The sequence below is a fragment of the Neoarius graeffei genome, chromosome 12, assembly GCF_027579695.1.
Source record: "Neoarius graeffei isolate fNeoGra1 chromosome 12, fNeoGra1.pri, whole genome shotgun sequence".
Lineage (NCBI taxonomy): Eukaryota > Metazoa > Chordata > Actinopteri > Siluriformes > Ariidae > Neoarius > Neoarius graeffei.
The window spans coordinates 75,460,846-75,482,856 of NC_083580.1; the positions used below are offsets into that span (position 1 = coordinate 75,460,846).

The window sequence follows — 22,011 nt, forward strand, 5'->3', positions numbered from 1 at the left end:
GTGTCGGTTCTTAAGTTATCAATGAAGTTGAGCTTTAGTCTCCCTCGATTTCTTTTTCCTTTTGTAGGTTCCCGTAATACTAATTTGGAAGCTATAGTGTCAGGGTGTCTGATGCAATGAGCTGCCAGTTTCATTCTTCTTGTCCTTATTTTCTCTGTGACTAATGGCAGATCTTGATATAGTTGCTCATTAGTGAGTTTTTGCTCTCAGGAGATGTTGAGATACATTCGGAGCATCCGTGTGTAGCATCCATTTAGCCTTCTCATTATGGATTTGGTAAGTGTCCATGTTTCACTACCATATAACAAAATGGATTCTACAGTGGCAATGAAAAGTTTCAGTTTGATTTTCCGTGACAACCCTGTCTTCCAGATTTTCCTTAGCTTATGGCAACTGCTCCAGGCTAGAGCCTTCCTTACTTGAAAGTCCTTTTCTGAGCTTTCCATATTGGAGCCAAGGTATTTAATGTTTTTGACTTCCTCCACTAGGTCTCCACTCCTAGTTCTGATTACAATAGGAGCTACCTGATTGTATGCCATAAGCTTGGTTTTCTTGGCGTTAAGGTGCAGTCCCACTTTTGCTGATTCGTTTTCCAAACGGAAGAGCATTTCCTGTGCTTGCTTGATCTTTTCTGCCAGCAGAGCTATGTCATCAGCAAAATCTAAGTCATTGACTACAACTGGGGGATAACGACTACTTTTTCTGCTTTCAAGTTCGAAACCAATCTCTGTTTCTCGGTCCCCAAGTGTTTGTCGCATGATGAAGTCAAGGACTATTACAAAGAGGTAGGGTGCAAGCGTATCCCCTTGCAAGACTCCTGCTGTGATATTGAAAAGATCAGTTTCACCGTTAGGTGACAGGACTTTGGCACGAGTGTTCTCATATAGTTTGTTGATTACATTTACAAGTTTCTCTGGGATTCCATAAGCCCTTAGGATGTTCATCATTTTTCCCCTGTGGATACTGTCAAAGGCTTTACTGAAATCAATGAAGATGATGATTGCCTGAAGATTTTTACTCTGTACACCTTCGATCAGTCTGGATTTGGGAGCTTGTTGAGCGACCTGGACGAAAACCGTTTTGGTTAGGTCTGAGGAGCTTATCAATCTCTGGTTGTATTCTGTTCAGAATCATTTTGTTGGTGATTTTTGCTGTGACAGAGGTGAGCATAATGCCCCTGTAGTTGGTATATTCACTTAAGTCTCCAGATTTTGGGACAGGAACAAGATTTCCAATTGCCCACTGCTCAGGTCTTTCACCTTCAAACAGTTTGTTGGAGAAAGACAGTATGATATTGTCAAAGTCACACAGTTTTAAGGCTTCTGGGGAGATTCCATCGGGCCCTGCAGATTTCCCAAGTTTTAGCTTACTCTTTGCTGCAGAATATTCTTCCATCGTGAAAGGATCAGACCGGATATTGAGATTCTGATGTATTTGGGGAATTGCTTCATCAGGTGAACCATCCACTACTGGTTCAAAACCAAGAAGTTGACTAAAGTGTTGTTGCCATTTCTTTAATCTATCCTCTTTGCTAGTTCCCTTAAGTACACTCCTTTTCACACTTTTCCTTCTTGTGATACTGTTAATCAGCTTCCAGCTAACACTGTGCCTATTAATTGTTTCAGCTTCTTCAACTTGTTGTATCATTAAGTTTAGTTCTTCCTCAGTAACATCCTTATATGCCTCTTCGAGCTTACTTTTAGCTTTTTGTAGATTTTCACAGTTACTGTTGTTTGGAAGTTTCTGGTACTTATCAAACATACATCGGACATTGTTCCTGGCAGCAATCACCCTGGCATCTTCAGAAGAACCTTTCTTCTTTGACCTCTTTTTCCGAGGTATAAGTGACCTTGTAGCTTCACTGTTTGCCTGTATGAAGTGCTCGTATGCCTCTGTTGTGGTGTGACTGTCTGTTTGCAGTGCAGTAAACCTGTTTTTTACCTCCACTGTGTACAACTGCTGAATATGTTCGTCCCTTAAGATGTTCCAGTCATATGTCACCCTTGGAGGAGTTTTACTTATTCGCATGCTCAACTTCATCCTTGAGGTAATTACTCTGTGGTCTGAGCCTATGCTACTGAATGTACTGTAAACTTCACAGTTTTTCACTGAGTTTATCCATTTTTTGTTCACCATGATGAAGTCAACTTGGGTTTTAGTTCCACTCATGTCTGAGATGAAAGTCCATAGTTTGCCTGGTTTCTTTTGAAACTTGGTGTTGGCAACTATAAGTCCAGCTTCATCTACCAGATCACTAACGATTTTCCCATTTTTGTTGCTACTCTGATGGTATGTAAAAGGTACAATGTCGTTTCCAAGATGTGCGTTAAAGTCACCAATTATCAATAATACATTATGCTTCAGTATTTCTTGTATTACTGATCTTAAGTTTTCGTAGTGATCTTCCGCCTCCTCACTACCTTCAACAGGTGAATAGTGAGTTATGACAGTTAATGATGGATATCCTTTACAGATGAAGTTAGCCACTACAATCCTTTTGTTCCAGGGTTTCACTTCTGACAGTGCGTTTTCCGCTTCTCTGTTAATTAGGAACCCTACTCCACCAGCAGCAGCGTTATTCATGTTTCTCCAGGCAGAGGTAGTGATCAATGAGTAGTTTTCATAAGTTTGAAATACGACTGGCTCATCATTGTTCTTGTATACTATCTTGTGATCAACTACTCCAAGTATTGATATTGCATAAGTGTTACATAAGTTCACAAGTTCATACCGCTTGCTTTCAGATCGAAGGGACCTCACATTCATAGTTGCCATGTTTAAGAAGTGCTTGCAATCAAGCAGTCTGTCTCTTTGGTTACTACCATCGCCTTCCCCCCTTCCTCCTTCCCCCCTACCTTGTCCAGGAGACTTTGGGGGGGGAAGTGTCATATGTTCCAGTGGGGAAACTAGTTTCCTCAGAGAGAGTAGTAGGGGCTCGAATCCTAGTGCTGTAAAGAGCTTTCATGACTGGTTTTTCAGGGTACCGGATTCTACAAAAAAAGGAATTCATTTTGTGTGACCTTGATGGATAAGTGGTATAGATGATGGATGGATGGATGGATTACACCCTTTAAGTACAGACAGAATTATCTGTTTGTACTGGATACTTCCTGGTTTCAGCCATCATTTTTCTTTTCGAACAAACTGAGATGGGGCGGAGCCAAGGGGAGTTGGGCAGTGTCTATTAAACCTGAGAAACTCAGGCATAATTTCCGAGGCTGGTTTTCTCAGCCACATAATACATCATGGCTTAAATAATATTTTTTATCATGTTCTATGTAAGGGTGGCATGGTGGTGTAGTGGTTAGCACTGTCACCTCACAGCAAGAAGCTCCGGGTTCGTGGCCAGCGAGGGCCTTTCTGTGCGGAGTTTGCATGTTGTCCGCATGGGTTTCCTCTGGGTGCTCCGGTTTCCCCCACAGTCCAAAGACATGCAGGTTAGGTTAACTGGTGACTCTAAATTGACCGTGAGTGTGAATGGTTGTCTATGTGTCAGCCCTGTGATGACCTGGCTACTTGTCCAGGGTGTACCCCCCCTTTCGCCTGTAGTCAGCTGGGATAGGCTCCAGCTTGCCTGCGACCCTGTAGAACAGGATACAGCGGCTAGAGATGATGAGATGTTCTATGTATGTATTTTCCAGTTTATTTTTAACAAGTAAGAAATACTTATTTTATAAGGAAAAAAATAAACTCCTGCATCTTAAATTATATTTCAGTTAAGTACCCATGCTCACCTGAGACACCAGTGTGTCACATGTCAAGGCCAGACCACTTCCTAGGGCTGCTGTGGTCATATTAATGGTCTAGGAAGAAGAGAGATTTGATAAAACTGTTTTTGCAACAAGTCATTTCTCTAATCATACACTACTCACTCTCTAATCATTCACACATTGAATTTTCATCAGTTGCTTACTGAGAGCTTGAGTAAAAATCTGCTTAGGCAGGTTAAGGTTTGTGAGCTGAGTGGGAAAGCAAAAGCTGCACAAGTATTGGTATGAAGTCACCACACAGAGCAAAAGTTTTTAATGTAATTACCAGATTGACATTTTCAGAGAAGAATTCTAAACCTTTGACTTTGACATGTAACAGTGTGTACTGTGTGATGATGACAGCGCAGAGAGAGATTGACATTTTTATATCCAAATGATTTATTGACCTTTTGTCTTCTCGTAGGAAACAGTGAACCTTGATCATGCATATAGGAAGCACTACTAAGCAATGATTTGAGGTGATCTACTCTCTAGTTCTATGAGAAACTTTAGAAATCTCATCTCATCTCATTATCTCTAGCCGCTTTATCCTGTTCTAAAGGGTCGCAGACAAGCTGGAGCCTATCCCAGCTGACTACGGGTGAAAGGCAGGTTACACCCTGGACAAGTCGCCAGGTCATCACAGAGAAATCTTTCAAAAATAAATAATATAACATCAATTTGAAAAGGAATTACCGCAGAAGCCAGTGCGTATCCAGCCAATTCAGCATTCCCAAGGTGACCAACAAAAATGGTGATGACAAAAGGCTGAAGGAAGTTTAAAATCCGGGTAATGAGCTGGAAAACACAAAGCCTGAAACATCAACATGTGGTTTCTTTCCCAGTGGTGAAACAGAGAAGAAATAATCAGTAAGCAGGGATGGATATTAACTGCTGATATTAACTCAAAAACACAAAACGTTCCAGGTGCAAGATACATTACATTTTGATTTTATGGAACAGTCAGATTTTTAGAAGGGGTAGGAATTAAATAATTATGGCTGGGTTATCTGCCCAAACTGATTATTGCATCATCAGTTTTTCTTTGGCTAATCAGACACAAGGTACACCACTATACTTGCCAGAGCAGTTGGGCTGGTCCAGGGAATTGAACCAGCAAATTTTGGTCCCAAAGCTAGTTCTCTAACCATTAGGCCATGGTTTCTCCCTAATGATGATCTTGCAGGAATGGAGGTCTGAAGGCAAAAGTTGACCCTGCACCTCATTAGGTGCTTAACATTACTTAAAGGAGATGCACAGAAGCTTTATTTTTAAATACATTTCTGAGTGAATGGTATCTCCATCCTTGACTCTTGTATGCTGCATAATTGGGAATTTTAAAAATATATTTCTGAGAGTTAAAATTGACAGCAAAGTTGGCATTCGAGCTGCCCCACTGAGCCAGCCAGCCCTGGGTGGGTGACATCACAGCAGGAACCAGTGCTATACACCAAAGCCAGAGTGTGATAGTCCTGAAATTGGAGTGTGTGTACATGCTACCGCTATACACGTAGAACTGTATCAGTCCAAACCATCGGAAAGTGAATCTGATAGTAACACGTCGGCCATGGAGGCCCCCACCTTACGAAATAAAGCCAGAGAACAAAGCCGTCTAGAGAATTGGATGGAATTGAACTGACAGTCTCATGTGACTCTCATTAAAACAGGATAGGCATTATAACTTATGCATGCATTTTCACTGATAAAACGTAAAAGGCTAATTAAATAATCAGATGAACTAAGACAATTACATTCTGAAGCAAATTAAATAATCTTATACCAGTAACTTAAATACACAATACAAGTTACATGTATTAATCTAAATGCAGGTAAACAATGAGTGTTGTTGTTTTTGTTATGTAACCAAATAAGAGTCACATCTTACCCATCTGTGTTCTCGCTTCTTGAAGGCTGAGCTTGTGGCTGATCGTTTTGAAACAATCTGACTTTCAGTTCTTCATTCATTCGCTTCTTCCACGTAAGGGCAAGATATTGCTGCTGAGGCAAGCATATCCAGCGGCAGGAGGAAGCAAATCCAGCGGAGAAATCTAACGACTAGTCCACTCATTCTCCATTTTCTCCATACTGAGTACTCCGCCATTACTGCTCAGCTCACACTCTGGGAGAACTGGTGCAACTGAACTTACTTTCCTTTTCTTGTAGTTTTCTTTTCCTTTAATTGTTGGTACTGCACCCTCTTTCAATATGAGCTTATAGCCAACGCTCCTCAACAGATCAGAGGTTTCACATGAGTCCTCAGTAAAATGTGCAGAGCAGAGGAGAGACCACTTCGTAGGTTCCCAATCCGTGAATTTCTCGCAAAATGCGTCCAAATCTTTGCAGTTTGAACGTTCTTGGAACATGAATGCAATGTAAATCCACCTTCTGTCGTGTTGCTGCACCCGCCAGCAACACATCTAGGTGGCATGGTGATAAATTAGCTCAAAATGGAGGATCAAACTTGCAATTAGCTCTGTGTTTTAGTATAGCGGAAATGGTGATGAGACTGATAGCCTTCCTGCCATGAGGTCACAGATGTCAAAGTCATTCACTCAGACCGCTACCTGTATGAATCATTTTAATCATAAAAATTACTATATTAGATTTATTGTTGACGCTTAAAACTATTCCTATGCCATTCTTGAGGTCTCAAGGCATTTATAAACAAAAAGTGAAGCCATGGTTCTGTGTATCTCCTTTAAGTGTTTCTAGTTTACAGGGGGACAGGTAAATTATCCATCCCATCCATAACCACTTATCCTGTGCAGGGTTGCGGGCAAGCCGGAGCCTATCCCAGCTGACTATGGGTGAGAGGCAGGGTACACCCTGGACAAGTCGCCAGATCATCACAGGGCTGACACACAGACAAACAACTATTCACACTCACTTTAGAGCCACCAATTAGCCTAACCTGCATGTCATTGGACTGTGGGGGAAACCAGAGTAAACCCACACAGATGTGGGGAAAACACAAACTCCACACAGAAATGTCTCTGTTGGCTGCTGGGCTCAAACCCAGAACCTTCTTGTTGCAAGGCGCCAGTGCTAACCACTACACCACCATGTCACCCCACAGATAAGTTAGAAACACTTAAGTCATGTTAAGCACCTAATAAGGTGTAGGGTCAACTTTTGCCTTCAGATCACCTTTCCTGCAAGACCATCATTACCTCTGCCAACTTCGTTGGAAGAGGTTTTCACCTCCCTTTGTTTGTCTGTTTATCTGTTCCCAACGTAACTCAAAAAAGTAGTGAACAGATTTTGATGAAATTTGGAGGAAAGGTGAGCCATGGGCCAAGGAACAATTGATAATATTTTGATGCAAATCCAGATACATATGTGAACCCAGGATTGTTTTTTTGCCTGTTCCCAGCATAACTCAAAAAGTACTGAACGGATTTGGATGAAATTTGGTGGACAGCTTTAGTGTTATCCTAGGATCACGTGATTTGATGTTGATAATATGTGGCTTGGAGGAGATACGTACTCTACTGTGTATTGACTTCTCTGGTTCAGGACTACTAAGGTATTTAACTTGTGATAAAGCTTTCCAAAACATTAAAAAATATGCTTAAGTTTCACGTCAGTCATTTTCTTTACAGTTTCAGTGACTGACGGTTGGTTTTTTTAAATATTTTTTTATTATGATTTTCCATTGATTTACACATTGACATTTAAACATAAACATTATACCCCAATCTGGCAGCAGCAATAATAATAATAATAATAATAATAATAATAATAATAGAAAGAAAAAAAACAGATAAACATTAAATAAAACAAACAAAATGATTTTAATGTAAATAAGTAATAATAATTAATAAAACAAAAATACATTTCAGTAGGGTCACAGCAGTGCACAAATTGCAGAACTTATACAATTAATCACAATTCAAGGTTGTGAGTCTCCAGAAAGTCCATATAAGGTCTCCATAAGTGAGCAAAATTCTTTTTCTTTTTTACAATATATGTAAGTCTCTCCAAAGTGAGACAGGACATCAGTTCTTTTGTCCACATTCCAATAGAAGTGTGTCCATATTTTTCCACTATAATGCAATTATCCTCCTGGCTTGCAAGAGTCCAAAGTCAATGAGCAGTGATTGCCGTTGGGACACAACAAAGTTCTCTGAGTATATTGCCAGTAAACATATTTTGGCTCGCAACGGGACTTCCCTACCAGCTATGAGACTGATAGAATGTAATACATTTTTCCAGAATTGGTGTATCTTTGAACATTCCCACAAGCAATGAATTAACGTACCTTTTTCTTCTCTGCATTTCGCACAAATATCAGGTACATTAGGGTATATATGATTCAACCTGTAAGGTGTAAGATAAGTGCGCATTAACCACTTATATTGTAGCAGCTTATATCTGGTGTTAACCGACTGGATCTGAGCCTTAAAACAAGCCCTTTCCCAGTCAATTTCCTGGATATCCTCCTTTAAATCAGTTATCCATGCCTCCAGCTTTTTAGAAGATGACTCTTTTGAATGTTGTAACAGTAAATCATAAAACAGTGAAATTTGTCCTCTACCCTCCATGTGGGATAGAGTCAAGTCCTCGATTTTAGATAGTGGGGGTACAGACAATTGCTTATGTGTGGATAAAATAAAATGTTTCAGTTGGAGGTATTTAAAGAAGTGCTTTCTTGGAATATCATATTTCTCACACAGTTGATTATATGACAACAAGCTACCTTCTGTGTATAAATCCAAAAATTTTGCAACACCTTTGTTAAACCACATCCTAAATCCACCATCTGCTCTCCTCGGTGTAGAACAATTATTGCCCCATATAGGGGAAAACTGTGATAATGCTGGTGTGTCTCCAACCTGTTGGTGTGCAGAGTACCACACTGAAATGGTATTTCAAAGAAAGGGATTTTTTGTTTGTTTAACCAGTCTTCTGACACTTGCTGAATATAAATAAAGCTTGAGAGGAAGCCCTAGTGTTGACGTCTCCTCTATAGTCACCCAAGCAGGAAGGGAAGTTACTGAAAAGTAATACATTGCTGTCCTTAGCTGGGCAGCCCAGTAATAGAGTTTTAAATTGGGGAGCTGAAGCCCACCTCTTTCATATGGTAAATATAATAGTTTTAATTGTAGCCTGGCCTTTTTACCATTCCAGATAAATTGATTCAGTATATTATTAATGTTAAGAAAAAAGATTTTGTGTAAAGGAAGCAGAAGTGATTGAAATTGATATAGAAACTTTGGTAAGACCAACATTTTAATTATGTTTATGCGACCAGTCATAGATATAGGCATCCTGGTCCAGCGATTTAACATCCCCCTCACTCCGTCCACCAGGGGGTCATAATTTAAAGAAACTATTTGTTTCACATCAGGACCGATTTTTCCCCTCCTAGAACTGCCACCTTATTGTGGTGGAGGGGTTTGTGTGCTTGAATGATCCTAGGAGCTATGTTGTCGGGGGCATTATGCCCCTGTTAGGGTTTCCCAAGGCAGACAGGTCCTAGGTGACAGGCCAGACCAAGAGCAGTTCACCAAAAAACCCCTATGGAGAAAAAATCCAGGACCGTGACGTCGCCCGGTAGGACGCAGCCGGGGCCCCACCCTGGAGCCAGGCCCGGGGTTGGGGCTCGTATGCGAGCGCTTGGTGGTCGGGCCTTTGCCCATGGGGCCCGGCCGGGCTCAGCCCGAAGAGGCGACGTGGGCCCGACCTCCTGTGGGTTCACCACCCACAGAGGTAGCAGTAGGGGTTTGGTGCAGTGTGGATTGGGTGGCAGTCGAAGGCAGGGGCCTCGACGACCTGACCCCCGGACACAGCGGCTGGCTGTTGGGACATGGAATGTCACTTCGCTGGGGGGGAAGGAGCCTGAGCTTGTGCGGGAGGTTGAGAGGTACCGGCTAGAGATAGTCGGGCTCACCTCCACGCACAGCTTGGGCTCTGGAACCCAGCTCCTCGAGAGGGGCTGGACTTTCCACTTCTCTGGAGTCGCCCATGGTGAGCGGCGGCGGGCTGGTGTGGGCTTCCTTATAGCTCCCCAGCTCAGCCGCCATGTGTTGGAGTTTACCCCAGTGAACGAGAGGGTCGCCTCTCTGCGCCTTCGGATTGGGGAGAGGGCTCTTGCTGTTGTTTGTGCCTACGGGCCAAATAGCAGTATAGAGTATCCGGCCTTCTTGGAGTCCCTGGGAGAGGTACTGAGGGGTGCTCAGACTGGGGACTCCATTGTGCTACTGGGGGACTTCAATGCTCACGTGGGCGATGACAGTGACACCTGGAGGGGCGTGGTTGGGAGGAACGGCCTCCCCGATCTGAACCCGAGTGGTGTTTTGTTATTGGACTTCTGTGCTAGTCACAGTTTGTCCATAACGAACACCATGTTCGAGCATAGGGGTGTCCATAAGTGCACGTGGCACCAGGACACCTTAGGTCGGAGGTCGATGATCGACTTTGTAGTCGTGTCATCTGATCTCCGACCCTATGTCTTGGACACTCGGGTGAAGAGAGGGGCTGAGTTGTCAACTGATCACCACCTGGTGGTGAGTTGGATCCGCTGGCGGAGGAGGAAGCTGGACAGACCTGGCAGGCCCAAACGTATGGTGAGGGTCTGCTGGGAACGTCTGGCCGAGCACTCTGTTGGGGAGGTCTTTAACTCCCACCTCCGGGAGAGCTTTTCCCAGCTTCCGAGGGAGGCGGGGGACATTGAGTCTGAGTGGACCATGTTCTCTACCTCCATTGTGGACGCAGCTGTTCGGAGCTGTGGCCGCAAGGTCTCCGGTGCCTGTCGTGGCGGCAATCCCCGAACCCGGTGGTGGACACCGGAAGTAAGGGATGCCGTCAAGCTGAAGAAGGAGTCCTATCGGGCCATGTTGACCTCCGGGACTCCTGAGGCAGCCGACGGGTATCGGCAGGCCAGGCGTGCTGCAGCTCGGGCAGTTGCGGAGGCAAAAACTCGGAACTGGGAGGAGTTCGGGGAGGCCATGGAGAAGGACTATCGGTTGGCCTCGAAGAAATTCTGGCAAACCGTCCGGCGCCTCAGGAGGGGGAAGCAGTACTCTGCCAACACTGTTTACAGTGCGGGTGGGGAGCTGTTGACCTCGACTGGGGACATTGTCGGGCGGTGGAAGGAATACTTTGAGGATCTCCTCAATCCCACCGTCATGTCTTCCACTGAGGAGACTGAGGCTGATGACTCAGAGGTGGACTCGTCCATTACCCAAGCCGAAGTCACTGAGGTGGTTTGCAAGCTCCTCGGTGGCAAGGCACCGGGGGTGGATGAGATCCGCCCTGAGTATCTCAAGTCTCTGGATGTTGTGGGGCTGTCTTGGTTGACACGCCTCTGCAACATCGCGTGGCGGTCGGGGACAGTGCCTCTGGAGTGGCAGACTGGGGTGGTGGTCCCTCTTTTTAAGAAAGGGGACCGGAGAGTGTGCTCCAATTATAGGGGAATCACACTTCTCAGCCTCCCAGGGAAAGTTTACTCCAGGGTACTGGAGAGGAGAATTCGACCGATAGTCGAACCTCGGATCCAGGAGGAACAATGCGGTTTTCGTCCTGGTCGCGGAACACTGGACCAGCTCTATACCCTTCATAGGGTGCTCGAGGGTTCATGGGAGTTTGCCCAACCAGTCCACATGTGCTTTGTGGATCTGGAGAAGGCATTCGACCGTGTCCCCCGTGGTATTCTGTGGGGGGTGCTTCGGGAGTATGGGGTTCGGGGCTCTTTGCTAAGGGCTGTCCGGTCCCTGTACGAATGGAGCAGGAGTCTGGTTCGCATTGCCGGCAGTAAGTCAGACCTGTTCCCAGTGCATGTTGGACTCCGTCAGGGCTGCCCTTTGTCACCGGTTCTGTTCATAATTTTTATGGACAGAATTTCTAGGCGCAGCCAGGGGCCGGAAGGAATCCTGTTTGGGAACCACAGGATTTCATCTCTGCTTTTTGCGGATGATGTTGTCCTGTTGGCTTCTTCAAACCAGGACCTTCAGCATGCACTGGGGCGGTTTGCAGTCGAGTGTGAAGCGGCTGGGATGAGAATCAGCACCTCCAAGTCCGAGGCCATGGTTCTCGACCGGAAAAGGGTGGCTTGCCCTCTCCAGGTTGGTGGAGAAGTCCTGCCTCAAGTGGAGGAGTTTAAGTATCTCGGGATCTTGTTCACGAGTGAGGGAAGGATGGAGCGTGAGATCGACAGGCGGATCGGTGCAGCCTCCGCAGTGATGCGGTCGCTTTACCGGTCCGTCGTGGTGAAGAAGGAGCTGAGCCAAAAGGCGAAGCTCTCAATTTACCGGTCGATCTACGTTCCGACTCTCACCTATGGTCATGAGCTTTGGGTAATGACAGAAAGAACAAGATCGCGGATACAAGCGGCTGAAATGAGTTTCCTTCGCAGGGTGGCTGGGCGCTCCCTTAGAGATAGGGTGAGAAGCACAGTCACTCGGGAGGAGCTCGGAGTAGAGCCGCTGCTCCTCCACATCGAGAGGAACCAGCTGAGGTGGCTCGGGCATCTTTTTCGGATGCCTCCTGGACGCCTCCCTGGGGAGGTGTTCCAGGCATGTCCCCCCGGGAGGAGGCCCCGGGGAAGACCCAGGACACGCTGGAGGGACTATGTCTCTCGGCTGGCCTGGGAACGCCTCGGTGTTCTTCCCGAGGAGCTGGCCGAGGTGTCTGGGGAAAGGGAAGTTTGGGCTTCCATGCTTAGACTGCTGCCTCCGCGACCCGGTCCTGGATAAGCGGAAGAAGACGAGACGAGACGAGACAGGACCGATTTTAATCCCCAAATATGTAAAGCCTTCTTTAGTGGCTGTGAACGGTGTATCTATAATAGGTTGCAGTCTTTCATTTTCATTCAAAAACATTAATGCAGATGTGGAATTATTTATTTCATACCCTGATATGTTTCCAAATGTCTCCATCAAATTTAGTAATTGGGGAATACTATCTTTTAAGTTTGTTAAAAAAAGAATTATGTCATCCGCATATAAAGCTATGCGATGCTCATATCCTCCAATAGTTACGTATACCCGTGATGTCTTTATGAGCTCTTATGGCCATGGCCAAGGGCTCAATAGCCAACACAAATAGCAAAGGCGATAATGGACACCCTTGTCTCATTGTCTCGTTGGCTTAGAGACATTACATCAATATTTCAGCAGTTGGGCTTGTATACAAGAGCTTTATCCATCTCAGGAAATTAGCACCAATTCCAAACCGCGGAAGCACATTAAAAAGGAAACCCCACTCGATCCTATCAAAGGCTTGACGCGCATCTAAGGATAACACAGCTGTATCTCTAGAGTTGTGTTTTACATACAATATGTTCAGAACACGCCAAATATTATGAAATCCATGTCTATTTTTGACAAAGCCATTTTGATCATTGTCAACAAAATAGGGTAGATAAGACTCCAGTCTTCTGGCCAAAGCCTTGCAAAGTATTTTAATGTCACACCCCATCAAACTAATAGGCCTGAAAGAGGAGCATTCATTTGGTGGTTTGTTTGGTTTCAGGATTAAAGTTATTATTGCAAGTCTCAAAGACGGAGGGAGTATTCCCTTTATATAGGATTCCTTTATATAGGATTCTTTATAATAATGGGACCAGAAGTTTCTCCCCAAATCTCTTGTAAAATTCAATTGGAAAGCCGTCCGGCCCTGGTGCTTTCCCACTCTGCATACTTTGGATGGCTTCTGCTAATTCTTTTGTTGTTAGACTACAATCCAACTCCTTTCGCTCATTTTCTGACAGAGTCCAAAACCTCAATTGATCTAAAAAAGAATTTTGACGGTGTAAATTATCTAAATGCTCTGATGTATACAAGGCCTCATATAAATCCCTAAAAATGTTATTGATCTCCATTGGTTCTGAGGCCACATCGCCTGCAGGCGTCTTGATGCTGTTGATTGCTCTGTCCAACTGCTTTTTTTAAGTCGCCAAGCCAACAGTTTACCACATTTTTCTCCCTGATCATAGTAAGACTGTTTAAGCCACATTAAATTTTTTGCGACTTTTTCTATGGATAATTTGTTATATTTGGCTCTAATAATTTGTAAGTCCTTTGCTTTCTGCGGGCAGTAATTATTATACAATTCCTGTTCCAACAGTCTAATTTGATTTTCAATTGTCTCCATTTCCATACGTTGTTGTTTCACTTTAGATTTCGTAAAGCTAATAATTTCCCCTCTGATATGTGCTTTGAATTGCCTCCCATCTAACACAAGCATCAGTCTGGTTGCGATTTATTTCAAAGTAATTGTTAATGCGTTCTTCAGCAAATTTTATAAACTTTGCATCCTGCAGTAACTCAACAGGAAATCTCCATCTCTTAGGGATATGGATAAATGTATCTATATGCAGGTTTAATGATACAGCTGCATGATCACAAATGACAATGCTATCATACCAGCATCCTTTAATTTTTGAAAGAAGTCCAAATGAGACCAAAAAATAGTCAATTCGCGAGTGGGTGCCATGTATACTCGAATAACAGGAGTATTCAACTTCATCCTGCACTGTTCTCCGAATCGAAATTATGGAGCTGATCAACTGGTCACTTCACGCAATTGACACAATCTTCTCGACTAGGAGTCTGGGTTCGGGGGAACCTGTCTGTCCTGCCGGAACGTTTGCAGCCGGATACACCATGGATGCCTGGGAGAAGTGGCGTGTGGTGTGCTTGGCAATTCTTTCTGTGGAGGACATTGAGGACATTACCTATTCGGAACCATGATCACAGGATTTTTGCTGATTGGACTTGGCATTGCCCTGGTGTATTGAGGAAATCAGTTAACGGTGGCAGCTGTTCAAAGCCCCACAAAGCTGCCCGACATGATTGAAGCGGTGGGCAGAGCTGTTAGCACTCAGATTGTAGCTATTCAGAACTTGAGTCACAACATTGATAACATCATGGAGAAGCTGATGGCTTTGCAAAGAGAAATGGATCATTTTGGTGGCCAGAATGGACAAGCGGGTTAAGTGAAAAAGGACACGTCTACCCATCTTAAAGGTCCCACGGCATGAAATTTTCACTTTCTGAGGTTTTTTAACGTTAAAATGAGTTCCTCTGACCTTCTTAAGTCACCCCAGTGGCTAGAAATTTCATAATGTGTAAACCTGCCCAACATTTGAGAATGGCACGTCAAAACGGCGCATTGATAAACTCTTCCCTTTACTACGTCAGCAAGGGAGATGATCCCCACGCCCCCCCTCTGAATTCCCACCCACTGTATGAATTGCCCGCCCAGTTGTAGTGAGGAGACAACATGGCATCACCTAAGCGAGCGAAACATGGAAATTGCGCTGTACATGGATGTGATAACACAGAAAAGAGTCTGTTTTTACTGCCGATGGGAGAGCCCCTGAAGACGCAGTGGATTAATTTTATTTACTTCAATAATACACCGTCGAGTCTACCTAAGACGGTGTATGTTTGTCGGAAGCATTTTCCTGATGAATGTTTCCACAACTTGGGACAGTACAGGGCAGGTTTTGCACATCAACTGTCACTGAAGCTTGGGTCCGTACCAAGCATCCCTGCCGCATCAGCCACAAACAGCGAACAAGTAAGTGTATAACTGTTAAGTCGTTTTGCCATGTTTTAAAATCGGTGCGTTAGCCTTGCAATGGCTACATTAGCTGTGCAGCTAACCACTTCCTGCAGTTAGCCAGGTACTCTGCGCTACAAAACCAAAAAGCATGCAGCATGCTCTGTTAAACTGAGTTTAGTCTGGAAATTGACTGTAACTTATGAGCTTATGTTTTGCCGTGTTTTAAAATCGGTGCCACGTTAGCCTTGCAATGGCTACATTAGCTGTGCAGCTAACCGCTTCCTGCAGTTAGCCAGGTACTCTGCGCTACAAAACCAAAAAGCATGCAGCATGCTCTCCCTTAGCAAAAAGAAGTTTATTCAAGTGTACTATGAGTATACTTATTTTTTACTAAAACTGCAGAAGTATACTTGAAGTTGACTTTTTATAAACTATATTTTATATACTTAAGAATAGTATAGTGAAGTATACTTGGCTTATACTGAAAAGTATAAATAAAAGTCTAAGACTAAGTACATTAATACTAAGACTTATACTTTAATACTAAAACGTATACTTTAGTATACTTTTCACGTTTTTCTGCCACAAAGTACTAATACTTAGTATATCTTGCTCCAAGTGCATAATAAGGTCAAGTCATTGACTCATGCTTAACATTTAATTTATATATTAATATAATATAATGCTGGAGGGGCGGCACGGTGGTGTAGTGGTTAGCGCTGTCACCTCACAGCAAGAAGGTCCTGGGTTCGAGCCCCGGGGCCGGCGAGGGCCTTCTGTGTGGAGTTTGCATGTTCTCCCCGTGTCCGCGTGGGTTTCCTCCGGGTGCTCCGGTTTCCCCCACAGTCCAAAGACATGCAGGTTAGGTTAACTGGTGACTTTAAATTGACCGTAGGTGTGAATGGTTGTCTGTGTCTATGTGTCAGCCCTGTGATGACCTGGCGACTTGTCCAGGGTGTACCCCGCCTTTCGCCCGTAGTCAGCTGGGATAGGCTCCAGCTTGCCTGCGACCCTGTAGAAGGATAAAGCGGCTTGAGATAATGAGATGGGAATGAGATAATGCTGGAGTTTAAAACTTTACAGTATATAGTATGTGTGCTCAATTGCATTATCTTTATGTACCTTAAAATCATACACAAAAACAGAAAAACTTTTGACGTGACTTTACTGATCAATTTCTCCAGTAAGGAAGGACTTGATTTCATAGGTCTTTATTTTTGAAATGTTTGAAAATATATCAAACTTGTTTTCAACATTCTGTCTTGTGATTTTGTAAATGCATCACACTCTTGTGTACATACAGTATGAGTAAACTTTAAGAATACATTAAGGAGTATATTTCCAGTATATAAATAGTAAGCTACAAGTAATATGCCAAGCAAACTTAAAGTATAACAAGTAAACTAGTGAAATAACCAACGTTTATAACAGTATACTTAAAGTATACAATAATAAACTAAAAATAGGGACTTGAAGTATGTAACTAAGGGGTGTTGTGGCTCAGTCAACTAAAGCGCCATACCATAAATCTGGGGACCTGGGTTCGATTCCAACCCAAGGTAATTTCCTGATCCCTCTCCTGCTCATTTCCTGTCTCTACACTGTCCTATCCAATAAAGGTGAAAAAAGCCCAAAAAAAGAAGTATATCGATAAGTGTACTTGTGGTATACTTTAAGCATGCAAGAGGGATATACCAAGTACATTGGTAGTATATAGATGAGTGTACTTGTTGTATACTTTAAAGTGTACTTTTGCAAACTTAAAATGAACTTTAAAGTATACTTTTATAAACTTGAAATGTTCCAATTTACTCCGAAAAAGTATTAAATTTGTATACTTTCTAGTACACTAAAAGTACATGGTCTGTAGTATACTTGCTATACTTATACTGAAGCATACTTAATAAAATGAACTTTAAGTATACTACTTTTTGCTAAGGGCTGTTATAATAGCCAATCAAAACAGTTTTTACAAAGACACCCACATTCTTTTTTTTAAGTCACTCGTTCATTTTATTTGTTTGTTTGCTCAGTAAAAACCCAAACATTTGTTGAATTTATTTTATTTCCTCGCGTCGCACCTTAATGACGTCAGCGCGCGGTATTTTTCCCTTCGCGGTTTGTTCCTTCTCTCTCGCCATAGTAAGACACCCACATCCGCTTGTTCTGACCCACTGGAGGTAGCGTCACAGTGCTGTTAGCCAATCAGAGGTAACACGTTTACATGTCATGAATATTAATGATAAGACCTGCCCCCACCCTCTACCCTTCCCCGCCTCCATGCTTCTCATTAGCAAAACGACGTACTGGGAAAAGGGCTGAAATGGGGCTTTCTTCCAGGAGGCTATATCTACGTGCCGAGAGTTCATTTCGAGAAAGGCTGTGGATATAACATCCGGAAACCTCCACGAGCCCGTTTAAAGCATCAACAAACCACCATGCCATGGGACCTTTAAGTCTAAACAAATTCCAATCTTATCTTGGCTCTCCTAGCCAGCACTGCCTTCAAGGCCGTCGCTGTAGAAACGCGATTCTCCCCCTGGAGTTCACTGCAGTGAGACTCTCTCTTTGTGTGTGTGTGTGTGTGTGTGTGTTTTTCCTATACTTTTTTCTGTCTGTACTATGAAAGCTAAGTCAAACCAGAGTCAAATTCCTCGTGTGTGTAACATACCTGGCAATAAAGTGCTTCTGATTCTGATCTGGGTGTAGTTCCCTCCATACTTCAACCAGATTCAAATCTTTACAAGACTGCAATAATATTTTCCTTGTTCGTACATGAGTAGAGTCAAGATTAGTAGAGCGATCTTTTGTGGGTACTAAAGTACAATTAAAATCACCACCGATAATGTACATACCTTGCAAGGTGGACAGAGTGAGGAAGAGATTCTGAAAAAATGTTGGATTATCATCATTCGGACCGTAGATGCATACCAAATTTATTCCACATGTGGATATGTTACCTTGAATAATGACATACCTGCCATATTGATCACAAATAACATTAGTGGTTTGGAACGGTAGAGATTTATGTATAAGTACACCCCTAGCATGATTACTATATGGAGCACACAAGACCTGACCTGGCCATCTCTTTTTTAATCTATCAATTTATGTTGCCTTTAAATGTATCTCTTGCAAGAAAACTATTTGGGACTTAAGTTGTTTAATTCTGTTTAAGACTTGCTTCAATTTAGTCATTTCTCTCAGCCCCCTAACATTCCAACTAGTGATTTTTATCTCATCTCATTATCTCTAGCCGCTTTATCCTTCTACAGGGTCGCAGGCAAGCTGGAGCCTATCCCAGCTGACTACGGGCGAAAGGCAGGGTACACCCTGGACAAGTCGCCAGGTCATCACAGGGCTGACACATAGACACAGACAACCATTCACACTCACATTCACACCTACGCTCAATTTAGAGTCACCAGTTAACCTAACCTGCATGTCTTTGGACTGTGGGGGAAACCGGAGCACCCAGAGGAAACCCACACGGACACGGGGAGAACATGCAAACTCCACACAGAAAGGCCCTCGCCGGCCCCGGGGCTCGAACCCAGGACCTTCTTGCTGTGAGGCGACAGCGCTAACCACTACACCACCGTGCCACCCCGTAGTGATTTTTATTTCAGACATATTCGTATTTTAGTCTCATGAGCAAGATGCAGTTCTGTCCTGCCAATTAGACTAAATAAGTAAACAAAGACACTGCTGATAGGAGCCTTGATAGTGTGTAAAAAACAAACACAAAAAAACAAAACAAAAAAAAGAAAACAAACAAACAAAAAAAAAAACACATACACTGTAAAAAAAAAAAAAATCTGTTGTTTTTACGGAAAAATACTGGCAGCTGTGGTTGCCAGAATAATCCTGTTAAAAATACAGTGAAATGTAAACAACATTACAGAATAACTTGTACATTTCACTGGGATTCCATGTACAATTAATGATAACTAAATGTAAAGTTTACAGGTATTCAATGTACAATAATCAATACATAACTGTTAATTTTACGGATATTCATTGTACAATAAAAAAGCATCTAGGAATGAATTGCAAGTGTTCTCGATTATTGGTTTTTGTGGCTCCAAAATGATGGTTACAAGCAATGATCTACTAGACAGATATTTTATTTGATTTAGAGTTTTACGAAATGTGCCGGAGAGCCTCTACTGACATTTTTTAATTTTTTTAACAGGGCAATGATGTAATTTTAACTATCACATTCTGTTTTAGTATTACAGTTTGTCTGTGTTTAAACTACAACAATTTGTAAATTCTACAAAAAAAATATGATCAATTCAACATATTCTTACTGTTAAATTAACAGTGGTATTTGGTTAGGAGTTTTACAGTATATTGATGTAAATTACACACTGCTTCATTGTTTTTGTATTTACAGTTTTTTTATGTCATGATTTTACATAAATTCACTGTTAATTCTACGGACATTTTTTACAGTGTACCATGCCAGATATCCCAACTTCCTGCCCCTACACTTCCCCAACTGAAGTGTTTTAAGACCGGAACACTGAACATTGTTCCCGTCATTTCCATCTTTGCTAAAAAATGAGGAGCACTGATCCACATTTACATGAGGAGCAGTTAATTAGTCAACGTGTGTCTTTAAGTTCATCACCAACCCTGCACAACGCTTACAACAATCAAAATTATAGTTTTTCCCCGGATGTTCAAAAAGGGATGGATTTGTCTATATTAGAAAAAAAAATTAAATAAATTGAAATTAAATTTACTCAATAGGCGGCACAGTGGTGTAGTGGTTAGCGCTGTCGCCTCACAGCAAGAAGGTCCTGGGTTCGAGCCCCGGGGCCGGCGAGGGCCTTTCTGTGCGGAGTTTGCATGTTCTGTCCGTGTGGGTTTCCTCCGGGTGCTCCGGTTTCCCCCAAAGATATGCAGGTTAGGTTAACTGGTGACTCTAAATTGGCCGTAGGTGTGAATGGTTGTCTATGTGTCAGCCCTGTGATGACCTGGCGACTTGTCCAGGGTGTACCCCGCCTTTTGCCCGTAGTCAGCTGGGATAGGCTCCAGCTTGCCTGCGACCCTGTAGAAGGATAAAGCGGCTAGAGATAATGAATAAATTTACTCTCTTACCTACCCCCCCCCCCCCCCCCCAGCAATCATTTTGCATAAATCAGCTTCAATAGCAAAGGAAGAAAAAGAAACTTTGTCTTTGTCACAATGAGACTAACAACTTTAAGCTCAAAAAAAAGAGAAGAAAGAAAAAAACGGGGGGGGGGGCTCAATAAGACCATATCCAGTTCACACTCTGTATGGATTATTCATTATAAACAATTTACAATAAACTTACACCTTCACTGACTGACGGTTGGTTATGAGATTCTACCTCTTTGAGAGATTACTCAATAACTGCACTGAGAAGCTGTGTGTCCCTGTGGGACAAATGAAGAGTGCACCATCCAATAAAGGTTTGTATGTTTCAGATGTTTTTTTTTCTTTCTATGCAAATCCAACCCATCTACACATTTATTCACACCCAGAGACTCACATGTACAGGCATATACAGTACCAGTCAAAAGTTTGCACACCCCTACTCATTCATAGGTTTTTCTGTGTTTTTTTTATTTTTATTTTCTACATTGTAGAACAATACTGAAGACATCAAAACTATGAAATAACATCTGGAACATATATGGAATTATGTGGTAAACAAAAAGTGTTAAAAAGCAAAATATATTTCATTTTTTTTAGATTCTTCAAAGTAGCCAGCGTTTACCCTGATGATGCTTTTCAGACTATTGGCATTATCTTAACCAGCTTCATGAGGTAGTTACCTGGAATGCTTTTCAGTTTACAGGTGTGACTCATCAAAAGTTAATTCGTGGATGAGTTTCTTGCCATCATTACTTTAAGACACATGAAGTATCTTTTAATTAATAAAAATAAAGAAAAAACATTGAAGTAGAAGGTGTGTCCAAACTTTTGACTGGTACTGTATGTGATGAGGTAACTCACCAGAGGTCCCGTTAGTCGCAGAACTTGATAAAGCTCCTCTCTGTAGGCCAGGGGTACCCAGTATCGTACAAAGCCACAGCGAAACACCCGAGAACTGGGTGCCGTTTCTTCAGTGATCTGACTGATGCTTGCCAGGGGGCTCGCAGCCTCTGAGGTGCCGGCTTTGTCCATTTAACCATGGAAAGTGAAAGGAGAGAGAGTAGAAACAGAGGAAACCCAAGCACGAGAGATCCTGTCCCAGAGTGAGTACTAGATCTGTACTGGAGGCCAAGTTGCAGCGAGAGAGAGAGAGAGAGAGAGAGTTACTTATTAAATAACCTGCTGCCTTCAGTCACCCAGTGAACCCACTATAAAGCTTTGTAATAATCATTCTGTGCACGGAAGGGGAGGCGGAAGAGTTGAGCTGCATGTTCTTGCTTCTTAAACACAGCAGTAATCTTATTAAGAATGCCTGGGCAAATAACAGCTGATTGCATCAGTGCTAGAGTCCTTGCCTGTGAAAATCCTCATTGTAAATAATTGGGGAAATGGGGTAGAAGTGACTGAGGGCCATAATATTGACCCCTGAGGTATCCCATAAACATTGTACACTGTCTCAGGCACCTGAGCATTCATTTCCCACCTGGGTCAGACTTTCGTCCTGGGACTGTAGCTTATTAATTGTACATGTGGTTCTATTTTTACTGCTTCAACACCACCAGATTTGTCCCAGTGTCATGTTTTAATGACGAGGGGGTATTTAAACTGTTACAGGATTTAG

General features: G+C 42.9%; 1 protein-coding gene across 1 annotated transcript in view; it reads right to left on the reverse strand.

Annotated features, from left to right (window-relative positions):
• The window catches only part of LOC132895054 (multidrug and toxin extrusion protein 1-like), a 73,756-nt gene extending 52,334 nt beyond the window's left edge, over positions 1-21,422 (reverse strand). The window contains exons 1-3 of the mRNA XM_060935232.1: positions 21,252-21,422; positions 4,446-4,547; positions 3,735-3,803 (exon numbers count right to left, since the gene is read on the reverse strand). Of these exons, the coding sequence (XP_060791215.1) occupies positions 3,735-3,803; positions 4,446-4,547; positions 21,252-21,422 (342 nt within the window). The remainder of the gene's footprint in view (positions 1-3,734; positions 3,804-4,445; positions 4,548-21,251) is intronic.
• Positions 21,423-22,011: the final 589 nt, after the last annotated feature.